The 16719-nt window shown below is 39.1% G+C and overlaps 1 protein-coding gene across 1 annotated transcript; it reads right to left on the bottom strand.

The window, feature by feature from the left end:
* Window positions 1-731: 731 nt before the first annotated feature.
* On the bottom strand, window positions 732-15124 carry atp6ap1lb (ATPase H+ transporting accessory protein 1 like b). The gene is made up of 7 exons (XM_028021680.1): window positions 14856-15124; window positions 6451-6488; window positions 5797-5879; window positions 3725-3963; window positions 3503-3553; window positions 3146-3389; window positions 732-2809 (listed from the first exon to the last, which is right to left on the bottom strand). Exons 1-7 carry the CDS (start codon window positions 14987-14989, stop codon window positions 2573-2575), a joined length of 1026 nt encoding a protein of 341 aa, XP_027877481.1. The 5' UTR covers window positions 14990-15124; the 3' UTR covers window positions 732-2572.
* Between the last annotated feature and the right edge of the window lie 1595 nt (window positions 15125-16719).

The following is a 16719-nucleotide window of genomic DNA, read 5'->3' as shown; positions in this document are numbered from 1 at the left end:
TCAGTTGAAGCAGAAAATACCTCTGGTTTAATCATGGGTAATTGCAGGCTTTCAAATCCAGTATTACTCCATACCATTAGATGTCACTATCTTTCAACAAGAAGGATGAGTTTGGTTTTTTTAGGGTATATGCAGAAACTATTTGAAATATTTTCATTGGTATAACTGTAGGGCCATTACAACTTTAGTTTGTCGTGCATATACATTTACAGTTTACTTCCTCTACTCAAGGTTTTTTTTTTTTTTGCCTTGCATACATTTTGACCATAGATTTAAGGCACAAATGCTATTATCACTAGACTGTTATTTTAAATTAGTTGAAAATTTCAACCATTTCGAAGCTGATGCTCTTTAAATTTTGCAGTTATTCCATAAGGAATGTACGTATTACTATTGTTTTATAACTTGCACTGACAAATTATGTGTATATAATATATATACAGTATACTTTTTGTCTAGAATAGGATTTTTCTTTGGAAAAGCCCTACTCTTCTCATGCACACATAGTATTACTCGCATCACTTTTGTGGCATTCATTGAAGGTAAATCCCCTTCATATAGTTTTTCTCACTGAGAAACAAAGCTGTAATAAAAAATATATTGTTTTATATATTTTTTATAATAATAAAAAGCTATACAAAATTATTATTTGCATGGAAACCATTAAGAATAAACACCAAAAAAATAAAAAAGTTAAAAATAAACATATGGTCCCAGAGAAGTACAGCAGATATGTCCCTCAGAATATCATTTTATTGTTCATTTTACACCAGTTAGTCCTTGGACAAACTGCCTCCAATCAGTCAATCGATTGTAGGATACATTTATGACCAAAGAACACATTTCACACTGCTACAAACCGACAGAACTGCCATATCGAATGTTAAGATATCTATTTACTGTCATGCTGAGTGTTTTTTTTGTCAGTAATAATGACTCACTGATTCTGTAACTGTTGCTAATGAGGCTTCTGGCGTAATAATGGCATCTATAGGTCCCAGAGACTAAACGGCATTCAGTAGTGACATCCGTCTATGATAGGAATCTTGCTTAATAATTTACAGATAGGTAAAACTGAACCTTATTTTGGCCCAGCTTAAAACAAACACACAGGAAATGTAACATGTTCACCGTTGTAGAAAAAAAATCATATGCATTGATATGTTTACCAATCTCAGTAGAACAAATTTACAATTGTATTGTCTATTAGTTGTGCAGTATTTGAAGATAGTAAACAGCTATGATCCTAGAGAGGTGTTATATTTACAGCTCTGGATATCCTTTTGGTTATGAGTTTTAGCATAGTCAGCCTGTACCTAATAGCTTTTATGATTACACAGAATATCAAAAAAAAAGACCTCCGCAGAGTGACATTTCTGTACATGAATGCATTTTCTTCATTTTTTTTTTTTTTACATAGCTGTAATGGTTCACTTTCATTTTCACATTGTCTCACTCTGTTTCAGACCATATATTATGGCAACACATTTGTGGCTTCACTTTGGCAGTCAGTTTGAGCAGTCTCAGTTGAGGGCCCACAGCCTCCTTTGTTCAAACAAGTGACTCGGATAAGCCGTTGCATCCCAAGAACCTGCATTTCTGCTATGCCCATGGATGGGCCATCTTTTTGCAGCATAGTTCTTTGTGTAGTCTTTTAAAAGTCTGTTGTTAGTGCTTCTGCTACTAACAAATGTTGTGCTAGTTTGTTGAATCCTCTTTGTCTTGTCTGGTCTGTAGAAGGCCATTTCACAGTTAAGTCCCAAGCAGCAGTCTCGTTCAGGGATAGGTTGAGAAAGGCCAGCGGCTCCGACGGGCCAGGAAAGTTAGTTCATCCATTCCAGCCGGATGTTAGACCAGTGGTTCCTAATAATTTTGTTGTGTTTCCACCAAAAGACTTCCCGATATCATTTTACATTGTGCCATATCTCATTATATGATAAGTCTTAAGCAGGAGACCATCTGGGTCCATGTTATTAGGAAACACTGTGCTAGCCCAAGAACACCAGCCTATTAGGACATGCAGCTAATAAGGCTATCTCAGCTAGAAAAGTGGCTGTTCTAAGTTTACCATTTTTGCAGCGGTGTTAGACTATCTTTACAGCAATGAAAGCTGGAAGGACAATGTTGTTGATGGTTGCAATATGACACTTTTTAGCCATGTAATACATACACTTAAGCTGGAGCATTTGAGTTAGCTGTATTGGCTGCAACTGTGAGCCTTTTGTTTTAAGGGCCGGCTGGGACAAAGACCTGTGCAAGTCGTTGCCCTTCAGCATCCTGGGACAGACACCGAACCTTGGATATTAAACCAACAAGCCATCTCTAGGAGAGGCCTGGACTTTCCCAGGAGATGCCAGTCAGTGAGGAGAGAAGGGAAAGTATCCGGCCACACTTTGCATTTACCTAATAGAGTTAAGACTTAGCTTTTGACAAGAACAGGCAAAGTTGTCATTAAGTTGATGAAATTTCAGTTGAAGATACTTTTTCACTCTTGTAGTGACTGCAGCCTTGATTCTTAGCTTCCCCTTCCCCAGTCTCTCCCCACAATCATCCTCAGTCTCATCATCATCCTTCACAGGCTGTTTTTGTCCGGTAACTCTGCCTCAGGACTGCGGGGGAAGTAGACAGTGGCTTTGTGCTCCTCATAGCGGTCAATGTGCTTGAGGTGTACCACCATATGCAGGGCATAGGCTAAGACTAGGAGAAGGATTAACGACGTCACCAGACCCATCAGAATAGCTGGCGTTAAGAAAGTAGCACAGTCACTGGCAGACGCAAACTTCTCTGACTGTACGTTGAAGGCCTGAATCTGGAAGAACAAAGAGTAAGGCGGGTAGATAAGATTAGGCTGAAGCAAATAGGACAACTGGCTCTTATTGGGCTTACCAAGCACAGACACACTATACAGATGGACAGGTTGAGACAATTGACCAGATGGCTAAATAAATAAAACAGACTGACAAACAGCCAACTGACAGATTGACAGCCAACACACTAAACATTAAAAGGATACCAGCTCGCTAACGTAGAGACACATGCACCTATGTAGCTAAAATGGAAAAAATAATGAAACCAAAACGGACCATGCAAACACTATTAAACGAGTTGAGACAACAAAGGTTGTGCCCCTTGTGTGGCTGTGTACCTGGAAATCAGTGAAAGTTATGTGCCAGTTAGCGGATGTGTCAGTGTGGGAGCTGGGCACTAGCAGGGTGTCATATTTGTGCAGGCTGCTGACGTGCTGGCAATGGTAGGATGAAGTGGCAGGAGCGTAGACCTCACTGGCGTTGAATGTAGCCTCCTGGGTCCAGTTGTACTGGATGTGAACGCTGTCTAGAGTGAACCAGTTTTGACCAGCTGCCTCATAAAAAGTGTTGGACATCTGAAGCCTTTTGAAGGAGAAAGTGTAGTTATTTATAATTATGCACTTGTAAGCATTCAAATGTGGTTTCTAGAGATTCTTAAAAAACAAATGTGTTTGAATTAAGCGTTGCCATTTTACCTGATAACTAGACCTCGTAAGTCCTCAACATCACCAAATCTTAAAGAAAGTCTGTGGGAGATAAAACCAATAGCAGAATATTTAACTCAATTGACACAAAGCATTATATATTTAAAGAGATGTCTGCACTGTAGATATTTGAACACAACAAATATTGATCTTGCGATGCACATTTAAAAAGAAATTCTCTTGGCACAGCTGTTGCTTTGGGATGAGACTTACATTGCTTTGTCCTTGGTACAGATTGAGCCCTTAGTGTCCACAGGTAAGCTGGGGTTGAAGACCCTCTCAGTCAGATCAATGAACGTGTGGTTCCTGTAGCGGATTGCCAACCGTTTTGCCTTAAACAGAATGCAAGGCTTCCCATTGTAAGACACACTGAGCGGGCCATAAGGCCCCATTAGAGACTGCAGCAGCTTCCTTTTACTGAGAGACATCCCAGACTGATGCCATTTAAAAGGCTGCAAAGATACAAACAAATGGCATTAATCAATGACAATAAAACCTGTATCCAGCTTAACAACTGTTTGGCATTACCTTACTGTCTTATTGAAGACAGCCCACTATTCCTTTAATTTTTTACAGAGACCTGCACAGACAGTCCCTTGCAGAAGTGTTCCAGTCCCTTGAACTTTTTCATTTTTTTTCATGTTTCAATCACAATTTTCAATACATTTAATGGATATTTTAGGCGACAGATCAACAGGAAGTAGCACATATTTTTGAAGTGAAAGGCAAAGGATATTTGGTTTTTGGAATAATTAATTGGAACAAATGATAAAAGTATTACATGTTTATAGTCAACCCCATTTATTCTGATACGTCTAAACAATCTCAAGTACAACAAACTCAATTCAGATGTGCCTAATTAGAAATCTGTGTGTAACTAGTGTAAATACTGTTGTTCTGGGAATGTCTCAGAGGTTATTGGAGAATATTAGTAAACAACAACCAACATTTTGAAGTCCGACAGTGTTTCCTAAGATGACAGGTCAATGGCCAAACATGGATGGCTTTAATCTGAGACCCAGACAAGAAGCTCATGGTAACTCTGGATTAACTACAGCAATCCACTAAAACAGAAAGCGCAGGAAACATTTGTTGGTTGAGACCAAAATGTCAAGCAGGCGAAACTAAACTCTGGCCATCACTTTGAATACAACATACGCACAGTAAAGAAGCATCATGTATTAAACTGTAGAGACACTTTTCTTGAACAGAGAAGTGTGGAAAGATGACAGGAGTTGATAGGAAAATACTGTACTAGATCTAGCTAAATACTGGGCAATCTCAGTAGAAAACCTGAAGAACGTGCAAATGGCCAGCAACGGAGGAATAAGTCCACCTTCCAGTAATGCAGTGACATTACAGCATTATCTAGAACTATTAATGAATAGGTTTAATCACACATAGCGTGAAATAGCTTGGTACACTCTAGGTGTGACCAAATTCTTTTTGTTTAAATGGTCCAGTCAAAATCCAGAACCTAACACAATTCTGTAGCAGGACTGGCATTCTCCACCCAATCTAGATAAACATCAGATGTCTTGAACTGTTTAAATCAGGGCATTCTATGTCACACATCCTACAATCCTACAACTCCTGACCTGCAATGCCTTAGTTTTATTCATGCTGTGATATTTAATTTGAAAGGCCATTTTCAAGGCTTGCCAGCTTGTCTGATCATAAAATGTGAGCCATGTGTAAAGTTCAGTATTCACCCCACTATCTGAATCTTAAATGGAGAAAGAGCAGCATGTGGAAAGCAGGAGTTCTCTAAATTTGCATATAATGGTGTGCAGTGGCAAAGAAAGCACTGACATTAGTTGGCAGAGACAAACTGCCCCCTGTAGATGTTTTTATCTGTTCGCACGAAGAGTGCATCACACTGAAAGGTAGTAGTGTTACAGAAAATGTAAGGTGGAGTCATTATGTTTGTGTTGGGAAAAAACTGGATTTTTATGGCTGAAATTGCAAGCACCCAAAACGAGTTTAGAAAAGCAGCATTGGTGCTTTGAGCAGGACTCACCAATCTATGTAAAACAGACATATTTGCCTATATGCACAAACTGATGAGGCATACTGTGGAATATTATTGAATTTTCAGTCACAGGAGTGCTGTGTGTGGGTGGCAAAGATGTTTTACCTCTGGTGAATATGAGACAAACATTATTCCTTCATCCAAGGTCACTCAGTGTGGCTGAGTGAGCATGCTCAGTTTTTGCTTGTGTGTTCCAGTGCGTGTGCATTTGTATGAACAGCAGACAGGGAGAGGAGAACTCTGAACACTGTACCTGCAGTATTCTCCTGAGTGGGTTTTCATCTTCAGGCGTCAAAAACACCTCTTCACTTTCCAGGCCATACTCTCCATCTGTACCTGAAAGTGAAAACAAACAAATGCATGATTGGAGTTTAGATCACTGGGCAGGTTAAGCTGTTTTGCAGTGCTTTATTGGAGAAAGCTGTATACTCATAAAAGTTGCGATGACTTCATATAGGCAGTGCACACATAAGCACATGAAAGCAAACAAAGAACAAAGAGACCTGCGTGCACCTCACTACTCTGGTTCGTATCTATTTCTAGTAGGTTGCGTCATCCCTCTGACTCATCACCGGTTTACTTCAAAATAAGTTCAGTGTTTACAAACACTGTTCATTTTGTTCCAGATACATCTTTACCCATCATGCCTTTCCAGAAGCGTAAAAAATTATTCTTTGTGCATTTGTATCACAATGCGTAAATATAGCAACACACGCCAGCATCCCACTGAGGTGTTCCAGTTGAACACAGGTCCCCACATGAAAACCTGATCAAATTACAAAGAAGCAGAGATGTCTCAGGGTTTTAAAAGCAAATGCTTTCATCAGATCTGTGCAAGTCAGTGTCAAAAGAACCACAGCAGGTTAGACTGAATCAGGTCTTGTGTCAGAATGGATTAGTGACTTACGTGATGTGACTCTTGTTGCTTGATGGGGGTTCTCTTTGCTGTGGAAAAGACAAAAGATACAATGAGGCTTTCTGAAGATAAGATGAAGGATGTTTTTATTTCATTATTATTTTTGTTTTTCTGGTAAACACATTTTCTGTACAAAATTCTTCCCCACAGTATAGTTTCCAAAGTGTGCCCTGGTGGCCATTGGAGGCTTTTGCAATGATTTTGTCATTCTGCATATTCTGCAAAGAATATGACAAACATGACCCACCAGCACATGTGATTTTAAGTGCTTTTTTAAGTGCACTTAAAAAAGAAATGGTGATGCCAAGATTTTTATGACAATCTTCTTAAGTGAAAATGTAAAACACAAAATGTTTCTTTTAATAACCATGTTTTTTATTAATTTCACAGTAAATAAGACCATAAACATCCATTTCATATGTGTAAAAGTCTCCTTATGACTTTTACTCAGAAGGAGACCACTCTAAGAGCTAACTACAGCAAACATTTTCATAGAGAGACCCATGTTCTAGGTGCTGTGAGTAGACTGAAAAAAAATGTTCCTGACCCAACAAAACAAATGAACCAATTAATCCAGAACATATACAAAACTATATATGTATATTTGTCAAGTTCACCAATAAATAACAGATCCATTTTTATACAAAAAACACATGACTTCATTTTATTTAAAAATTGCATGTTTGTTGAGCAGGTAAAAATAAAAAAATAAATAGAATTCATTTAGCATTTTTAATTAAAAAATTGCTCTCAAATACTATTAATCTGACAATTTTGTCCAAAGGGACAAAACACTTGGACACTGCTGGCTTGATAACATAGCAGGACAAAGGCACAGTAATGGAAATCCTATTAAAAAACCTAAATAATTATGTTTTATTAACAAAAAATTGTCCATTTATTATTTTGACATTAATTTAAAACTGATTACATATGGCTTTACATATTGATGCAGTGGAAGTAATTGCAGTAATTTATGGATAAAGTGCCACCTAAGTCATTTAAAAATATTTGAGCTACGTGCTATATAAAATTAATATAGACTTAATGTTAAACCAAAATAGTTGTAAAATCTTAAAAGCAAAATCTGTTCGACATAGATGCCGTAAGTCATGTAAAAAAACTACAGGATTATTTGTTTTTCGAAAGAAAATCTTTTAAGATCAGCCTATTAATTTAGTTTTGTTCAGCTACTAGAGTAAAGAATGACGCATTTAAAATGTGAGGGGATTTTGCACTTATAGAGAACTAATGAATGAATAAACTTTTTAGAGTACGGTAAGACTTCTGAAGTGACTGTGGACATTAGGTGTCACAGTACTGACCTACATCTTGCACATGTGACAGAGGACCAGCCACACCTTGTTCTTCACATGTTCGCCCCAGCTGTCCAACTCTCTGTCTGAGACTAAACCCCACAAAGCACGAACTTCTTGAGGCTAATCCTAATCCTTTTTTAAATGTCTAATCACAAACATATTGTGCCAATGGGCTTACTGGGCAGCTCCGACATAGCCAGTTGTGCTTGTTGTGATGGCCACTCTGAAGATCTGACAAGGTGGTCTGTCCTGACCTGGCCTTTGTGATCATCTGGGCTTGTTCTCTTGTTCTCTAATCACTGCATAACAGCCAGCAATAATGAGCTTGTAAGAGGTAAACCGTAATACCTGTGGGACTGGGAATAACAATTACTTTGAGTCACCAGACATCACTCCCATCTGTTACTGTTGGTTTCAACCAAAATTGTAAGTGAAACTGCAGCAAAAAAGAAATGAATTTAAACATCTCGCATCTGCTGCCTTCAAGTAAATCTTGTTTGAAAGAGTACACTAAACAGTCAAGAGCTGCTTATACTGTCAATAAAAGCTGTCCACATATTTCCTTCATGTACTAAGGTTTTGATTTAAATATTAAAATTAGCAAATTTTTTTGTAGATGTACCTGGAAGTCACGGCTTTACAGTGGCTGCCAGGGATGTCAGATATCCTTCCATATGGTGCAATATCTACCTGGGCAATAATGTGCAGTTTGGTGCCAGGTGGATTAGGATTAGTTGTGAGGACACGCCTCATCCATTGGATCCCAAAAGTGGAGAGACATTGGCCCTGACCAAGGTGAAGGGATTAAATCATGATGTCAGAAGCTACAGCAGTCTGGATAGTTCAAGTGCATCTGTCCTGACCTCGGAAAGTGCTAATGATTGTTGGAAGGTTCAGGAAATGTAGATCTTGTCTGGGTTCAGCTTAAAGTTATTTGACAGAAATGCAACATTAAATGTATTTATATAAAACAATTTGATCCATTCCAAAAGTTTAGATCATTTAATGTCTTTATAGTATTTTGTATAAAAACCAGAAGGATCAAATTCAAGAAGTAAAACAAGCTGATGGAATGCACCAGATACAGTACTTAAATATATATATATATATATATATATATATATAATTATTTTTTAACTTATGGAGTCAATAGTTTGTAGGACCACCTTCCAACTCAATGAAGCCTACAAGTCTTTTTTTTTACAATCTATGCACATCTAAATTGTTGACTTATTCTTTGCAAAATTGCTTAAGCTCAATCTGCTCTGAACATCAATTTTCAGGTCTCACAAAACACCTGGATATGTTGTGTGAGACCTGCAGCTCTGTCTTTTACAGAACTGTAAAAACAGAGCTTGCCTTTTGCAGCTTTGTATGTGTTTAGTGTCAATGCCCTGCTAGAAAATGAACATCTGACTCAGGCTCAGGCCTGGCAGCCTCAGACAGATTTTATTCCAGATTCACTCCATATCTAGCTTCTCATAAACTTGTTCCTTGTTCCTGCTGAACAAAAGAATTTTCACAGCATGTTGTTCCCACCACCATCTTCCAGCGAGGGGATGGTGTGTTCACGGTAAAGCCCACTGTTAATTTTCCAATATAGTAACCATTTTGCATGTGCGCCAGACGTTTTATTCTGATACATCTGAGAAGATGTTTGTTGTCCCACATGGCTTGAAACTTAAATTTAACTTATTACAACTTCATGTAAACATTGGCTTCATTCTTTGTTCTTTGTGCTTTTTTGTACAGGTTATATTTATCAAATGCATAACTAATAGTTGCCCCAGAGCTGTGATGGCCTTCCTGGCTGCTTTTCTGAATAGTCCAGTTGTACCATTCTGATCTTAATTTGAAATAATGAACTGGACATTGTTATGTGAGATGTTCAACGCTCATGAATGTTGTTTTAAAGTCTGAGCTTGACTGAAACATTTCCGCATCTCTCCCTGAGCTTTCTGAACTTTACTGAATTGCTCTATCAAATAAAATGCTAATAAAATACATTAAAGTTTATGTTTGCAATGTAGAATGATGTGAACAAGATGTGAACAAGTTCAATTGGTATGAATACTTCTGCAAAGTAGTGCAAACTCAGAATTCTTTTTTATTGCATGCCACAAAGCTGTGGAACAACCAAGTTGCTCTGTGGAAGAAATCAAAGCGATTGGAATAAAGCTTAAGCCCATTGGAACAGGTAATGTTAGTCGCACTGTGACGTCTGAAGAATGAGAACCAGTTCGTGACCAAGTGGAAGACGCTGTGTTGTCAGTTGCCACAAATAAGCTCTTCAGCCTACATTCCAGTGTACATCTGCCAACTCCAGCGTCAGCATCATGATTGGCTAAATCCAGTGGGATGTGTGTGTGAGTGTGTGTGTGTGTGTGTGGGCGTGTGTGTGTAGGGGTGCGCGTGTGTGTGTGTGTGTGTGTGTGTCTGCCTGTGTCCACGCTTGGGGGTACATGCTATCCCGCATGAATGTTGATACCTCACTAAGGTATCAACGTGCCATTCTCTGAGTAACAATATAACAGTTTATTTATGTAATAAAGGCAAATATTTATATTTTCCACTGGTGAATGCTGGGTAAGCATGGATCTTTAAAAGAGCTGCCAAGTCCAGGAAACCTTTGGCAGCAGGCGCTTGTGTCTGAAACCTCAGCAGCATAGAGGCTAACTTGGATGCTGCGCACTTATTGCCTGCATTGATATTTGAGACATCAATGATCTCAGGGCTGCAGAGAGGCTTGACCCCCACCCACCCCCACCAACACCACCACATCCACCCACCATCCACACCGCTGACATGACTCCTAGATTTAATGTGATTGTTGAACAGCTTAGCTAAATTAATCACTCCTGTGCACCTATGTGGTATCAGCTGGTTGGCAGGAGCCTCAGGACTGTGAGAATGCAAGAGCTATGCGAAGCCCAGCCGTTCTGCTCTTGTGCCAGTTTTTGCAGGGTCAGCAACCATGGGCTGTTGTGGGCCCCCCATCATTGGTTCAGTTTGTCACACAGTGGCTGGGTGCTGAGCAGGCCCTTTACATAATCAAAGCCAAGCCAGAGCCACTCCTTGGCTCATCTCCCTGCTGCCACACACATCCATAAGTATGCGTGCACACAACTGAGCAAACATGTCCCCCCGCACAATATCCACAATACTAGCAGCAGAATGACTTTTAACTTGTATTATCACAAATTTTAGGAAAGTGCTGGGTTTTAAATATTAATAACAGAGCTTTTCTTGGATTCTCAATCAATACATTTTCACTGAATGTCCTTCTTCAAGCAGATGGATAGCTGATCTCTTGTTCTTTCTTCTTGTGTTGCACCGCTGAGCAGAAAAAAGGTTTGAGGGATGCTCTTAAAACTTATAAGCAAATGCTATCTGCATCTGTAACAGTGCTTAGCCATTGAACTTGTCCCCTGTCCTGCATGTTACAGCTAGAAAATATTGCTGAGGACACTTATGGGTTTTAATAAGGGCAATAAGGCTATTTGCCCTGGGCGGCGCATCCTAGAGGTTAGTCTGAAAATGTAACTTTTCTCAGAATCTGTCAGTTGCACTCTAAGCATGCTTTTGTATTAAAGTAGTGTTTCTCAGTTCTGGACCTGAGGGAGCAAAAGCCCTGTATATTTTTGATTTGTCTTTGTACCAGAACACCTGATTCAAATAATTGCATGACCTCCTCTGCAGCCATCAAGTGCTGAAGAAACCTGTTAATCAGTCACTTATTTATCTCAGGTGTGTGGCAGAAGGGAAACAACCACCTTGCTGAAGATACACAGTATTTGATTCAGAATTTGAGTAAAGGGCTGTGTTACTTTTTTATTTATTTTGTTGCTAGATTTAGCCTGGCTTTTGCATTTACCTTTTCTTTACCTCTAACAATGTCACTGTAATGTCTACTGAATAAAATTTACTTGATTTGAGGTTTTTAATATTGTTTTTATTGTACTGTTGTTCTCATATTTCCTTTTAGTGTCCCTTCCTGAAATTTAAAACCAATCTTAAATATTTCAGTTTTTGTGCCGTTGAAGAGCAGGGATCTCATATTTATCATCAGTTGTGAGTAATAATGTGTAAATTATATATCATAAAAAATGTAGTTGGTCCAGAAAATGACTTATGAAAACTCCTCTTAATCCCCCACTCTGCAAGTGCTGTTTTATAAATAGACTTGTTAGCGGAGATTAAGATTTAGGTGTTAGCTAAGATGCCAGTCAGATCTTTGCTGCCAGTTTCAGTATAGCTTTGATTGCAGCTTCAAATTAGACATTAGGTTAAGCACTTGACTCCTAAATCTTTCTACACCTTGGATGTAAAGCAGATAAAGTTAGGGGACCTGAGCTTGCGGCTTTAAATTTTGATTACAGTCTTATGTGTAGTGGCATATATGTTAATAAGTAGGAATTTATTTAAATCAGCAAGATTTACAAACCTATCAGTGCAAGATATGCATGCTTCAGTTAGAATGTGATAAATATTACTGGAAAAAGTTTGTTGTCTTTTAAACTTGAAATCCTTTTCAGATTAACAATCGCCGATCAATTGTCTCAACAAAACGATGACCTTTCTTCCATACCTATACAGAGGCCAGTTTGTCAGAGATCAGACTTGTGATCGCATCTGCATTGAATCATAGCATTTCCCAAGAGTATTTCCTCTTAAAAGATAGCGTTTTTATCAATTGACTGTACAAACAAAGCTAAAATTAACCTCTGGTCGTTTTACCCTTTAATCTTTCTTTAAATAGAGGTCAATGAACAATCTGTCACCTTGAACTCCATAGGTTGTCCTTTAATCTGTGTCTATGTTTGAAAGGACTTAACAGTTTTAAGATGCATTTAAGCACTTGTTGACTATCTAATATGTTGGTCAAAACAGTTGCCAGACATGCTTTGACATACATGCAGATGTGGCGGGAAGGTAGCCGCCTGGGTACAATTTTGATGAAGTGACACCAAAAAGGCCTTCCATATAAAAACATTTAAAAGTGAAAATTAAATAGATGTCTTTATGACTGATGTCTATTGATGTCTTATGGTGGTTTAAGGTTGGTTGACATTGTTCAAATGGGCTAATTTCAAACACTTTTCTTCAGTCCATGAATAACAGGACAGACGATCTCTAATTAGGCATAAAAATGTCCTTGGACAGTTATGATTTGAGGAGTAATTGTACTTTTAACAAGTTTGGATTAAAACTAGGACTATATTTTAGAACTATTGCGCAAGAGAACCTGTCCTCATTTGAGTTTTCATTAACCTACAAAAAGACGTTCTTCAACTGTGGCTGGCATAGTCAACTCAGAGTGTTGCAGAAATCTCAATAACTAGGTCACACTTAAGTGACATGAATGGTTTTTGATGTGTAATAGGACATTTTAAAAAACTTTGATACTGAAAATCAAGTTAGCAACATTAAGGGCTGGTGTTGGCTTATTGTTTTTATGTTTTGGGGGATTTTTTTTTTTTTTTATTGCTCTCCTACTTTGTTTATTGAGCCTGTGCATGGTCGCTGCCTAAATGTGTGAACAAGTCGCTTACAATATTACAGCTTAGTGTGTTGTCCTTTTATCTGTAGCCACATTTTAACCTTGTTCATCTTCTTTCAAAACATACTCATGTAAAGTTGTTTTATAACCATTGTGAATGTCACATGTTTGATGTTGTTTTGTTTCCCTATTTCTTCAAACTTTCTAATGTTAAATATTGATTTTATCTCTCAGGTTTAGACAAGACTAAACACTGCATTATCATCGTGAAAGCATGTCAACAATGCTGTTCATTTACATTGTTAACATTATAACAACAGACATTTATAAAGTTTTGGAAAGCTAAAACTTTGGCTTAAAATATTGTCTATGATCAAATTCTAGTACCACAAGAAAAACTACTACAGGGATTTGCCTGTTTCTTTCAGCTGCATTCCCTGGTGTCCTCTAAACCTTTCATCAGTAAGCCTCTAACTCATATTTTCCTAACACATATTCAGCTCCCTCCAAGGCATCTCATATTTAAGGAATAAAATATTGCTATTATATAACACCGTCTTTGAGTGAGTCAGAGCTGATATTGGAGTGTTGACCTGTAACTGTTAGCTGTTGTGTCAAGGAGTTACGCACAAAGTTTGATAACGGGACCTGGGCTCTAAGTCCCAGGAGAAATTATCACATTTTTCTTTCTCTCTTTCTGATAAACTGTGGTAAAAAGTTGTAAAAGCAGTTAATCGGGATTTAATAAAAGCTTTAATTAACATGGAATGAAACCATATCCATGATAGCATGGAAACTGATTGTCATTACTGGTGACCTGAAATTGCAAAAAAGTTGTTGAAGATTTAATTGTGTAATAAATGAGAGCAGGGCAGGCAGCTTGTTGAGGGTTAGAATCAAAGGACTGTGAGAGCTGTCATGCATGGCATGATTTCAAGAGCCTTTCATGGCTTTAGCACAGTTTGATGGCTCTTTGCTGCGCTGTCTATGTAAGCAAGCAGGAGAGCAGTGGTAAAGGCCCTGAATGTCTTGTGACAGTCCTGTGAGCCCTGCATTTTCGATCTAGATCAGACTTCCAAGGCTACATGTAAATTAAAGAAATAGAATTTCTTCCCAATGGCTGCATCGTTAAGCACACCCCCAAAAGATGCATCGTCTCCGTTATCCTCCATCAGCCTCTTTCTTCACTGTTCCCATTTCTTCCCTTCTCTAGATTTTAAGACCCACTGCCCAAGCCTTCTTGCCAGACCAGCATTACTGTACAGAGACAACAGCCCCATCTGAGATTGATGAGCACCGTCTGATGCGGTCCCATACACTGAAACAAACAAAGCCTTGAAGCCTAGCATCCTCCAACACATACCAACACAGCTTGAATGATTGAATTCACAATCTGAGATGCGTCCAAGGTGAGCTGTAACTAAGGAAGGCGAGGGTGGCACAAAGCCCTCTTAGAGAAGACGCACACATCAGCATCCCAGCATCCCTGCGTGCATCTCCAGTACCCCTCCCCCCTACCATTCCCCCCTTGCACCCCTCCGCTGCTTCACAGCCGTAGAGAGCGAGGATGGACTCACCTTCTATCCAGGATCAGAGGCACTTCATCATATATGAGTCCTGGCTGGAATTCTTCCTCAGTGAAGGTTAGCCCAGGCCGGCTGAGGGCAGACAGCAAGGCGAGGAAGCAGATGAGGAGTGCGTGTGCAGCCATCGAGACAATGAGAGGAGACTGCTGCTGGACGAGCTCCGCTTCATAATCTGCTCTCCTAGCAGCGCCTGAATCCCAGATCCTCAGACAAGCAGCCGCCGCAGCCAATCAGTAGCCCAGCACAAGCCGACGAGCGTGCGTCACAGCGCCCCTCACTGCATCCATCCCTCCTCCACCCCTCCGCTTCTTCTCCCTTTCTCACTCTGCTCCCTCCTGTGTTATCCTCTCAGTCTGCTCAACCTCCCACATCCTCTTCCAGTGCTGCTCCGCCCTCCTCTTTCATACACACATAGCTGCAGGCGAGCCCCAAGTGTGGACAGCGAATCGTTCGTTTTCATTAAAACCCCAGTCATACCTGAGCTTCCAACAAACAAAAGCCCTGCTTGGAAGGCTTACAGGAATGCACCTCCAAAAAACAAACATTCGAACAGGCTCGTGCAAACGCTTACTGGAAAATCACCTGGCAATGTCAAGGTCAGGTTTAGTGGGAGCCGGATGAGATGACTGGATGTTGACATGTCTTTAGGTGGCTGCAGGAGAAAAAAAGAAAGAAAGAAACCCAGAGCAATGACTGCATGACCTAGATCTCCCGTGCGCTGCCATCGTGGCAAAATAATTCACTTGATGTGTTGTTGTGAGCACTGAAGGGGCCTGCGGCTGAGGAAATTGTCCACTGAGGCAAATATGGATGACAGAAGCAGCTGAGCAGCCGTAGGATAAGGAGACAAAAAGGGTCCAACCCTGATGGGTGATCCCATTTTCTGCTCATTATTCAGTCTGCCCCGAGATCTTGATGTAGACCTCTCATTTCTCTTATTTCCAGAACCAATGACGTGTGGATTTTCAGAGAAGACAGTTCAGTGTGGTTATATAACTAAATGTTGCAGCCTACTGGCACAGTAGATTTATCAGAATGATCCGTTTTACTGAAATCTGCTAAAATAGCAACACAGCATAACAATATTATTTCTCCTGACAGTTTTCTTTTTGTCAACATGACATTTATTTCAACCTTCAATACTATTTCTGACTTACTGAGACAAAGCCACATGTTTTCACAGAGAGGAACTCAGTTAGATGCTTGCATAAAAAACCAAAGCAATATTTAGTTTGGTTTTACTTACCAGTAATACCATGCCTTTTTAATTGTATGGATTTTACTTAGGATATTAGATTAAAGAGGATTGAAGTCAAAAATCCATGTCACTGGAATTTTTTATTTTATTTTATTTGAAAACACTGCACCTGTTTCCTTCCCCTGGTGTTGTTGGTATTTCAGACAAAATCCTCATAAAAATAATGTGCATTTGTCTGTGTCATATGAATACTTCTGCATTGATGTGGGGATTTTTAGAGTCTAATTTCTAAAAGAATCTCAATGGATTTGTAAAAATCACAACAGAACTACGACCTACGAAGATTTTATATAAAAGCAGTCTTTGGATTTGGATCCTTGAAGTTGGAGGCCATGATTATCAATAATAATAATTAAAAAAAACAGGTGAATTGCTTAAGAGTGATATTGTCCACAGTGCAGCAAATTCTACCAACATGAACTAAAAGGCCACTCAGATGAGGAAGAAGTAATTTTTCTAAAACACAACATGAGTTAAATTGCAAATGCTCTCACTAGTTTGTTTTTTTTAGACATGTCATGTGGTCTGATAAAACTAAAATAGTTTTGTGGGAACATTTTTTAAGGAAGCAAACGAGCAAACTGAAAGATTGGTTTA

The sequence above is a fragment of the Xiphophorus couchianus genome, chromosome 1, assembly GCF_001444195.1.
Source record: "Xiphophorus couchianus chromosome 1, X_couchianus-1.0, whole genome shotgun sequence".
NCBI lineage: Eukaryota > Metazoa > Chordata > Actinopteri > Cyprinodontiformes > Poeciliidae > Xiphophorus > Xiphophorus couchianus.
Note: the sequence above shows the minus strand (reverse complement) of the source record. Positions and strands in the feature narration are given on the sequence as shown.

Coding starts and splice junctions, on each gene's coding strand:
- atp6ap1lb (XM_028021680.1), bottom strand. CDS start 14,989: ATGGCTGCACACGCACTCCTCATCTGCTTCCTCGCCTTGCTGTCTGCC. Junction 5,880..6,450: donor AGCAACAAGAGTCACATCAC/GTAAGTCACTAA, acceptor TTTCACTTTCAG/GTACAGATGGAGAGTATGGC. Junction 2,810..3,145: donor TAACTTTCACTGATTTCCAG/GTACACAGCCAC, acceptor TTGTTCTTCCAG/ATTCAGGCCTTCAACGTACA.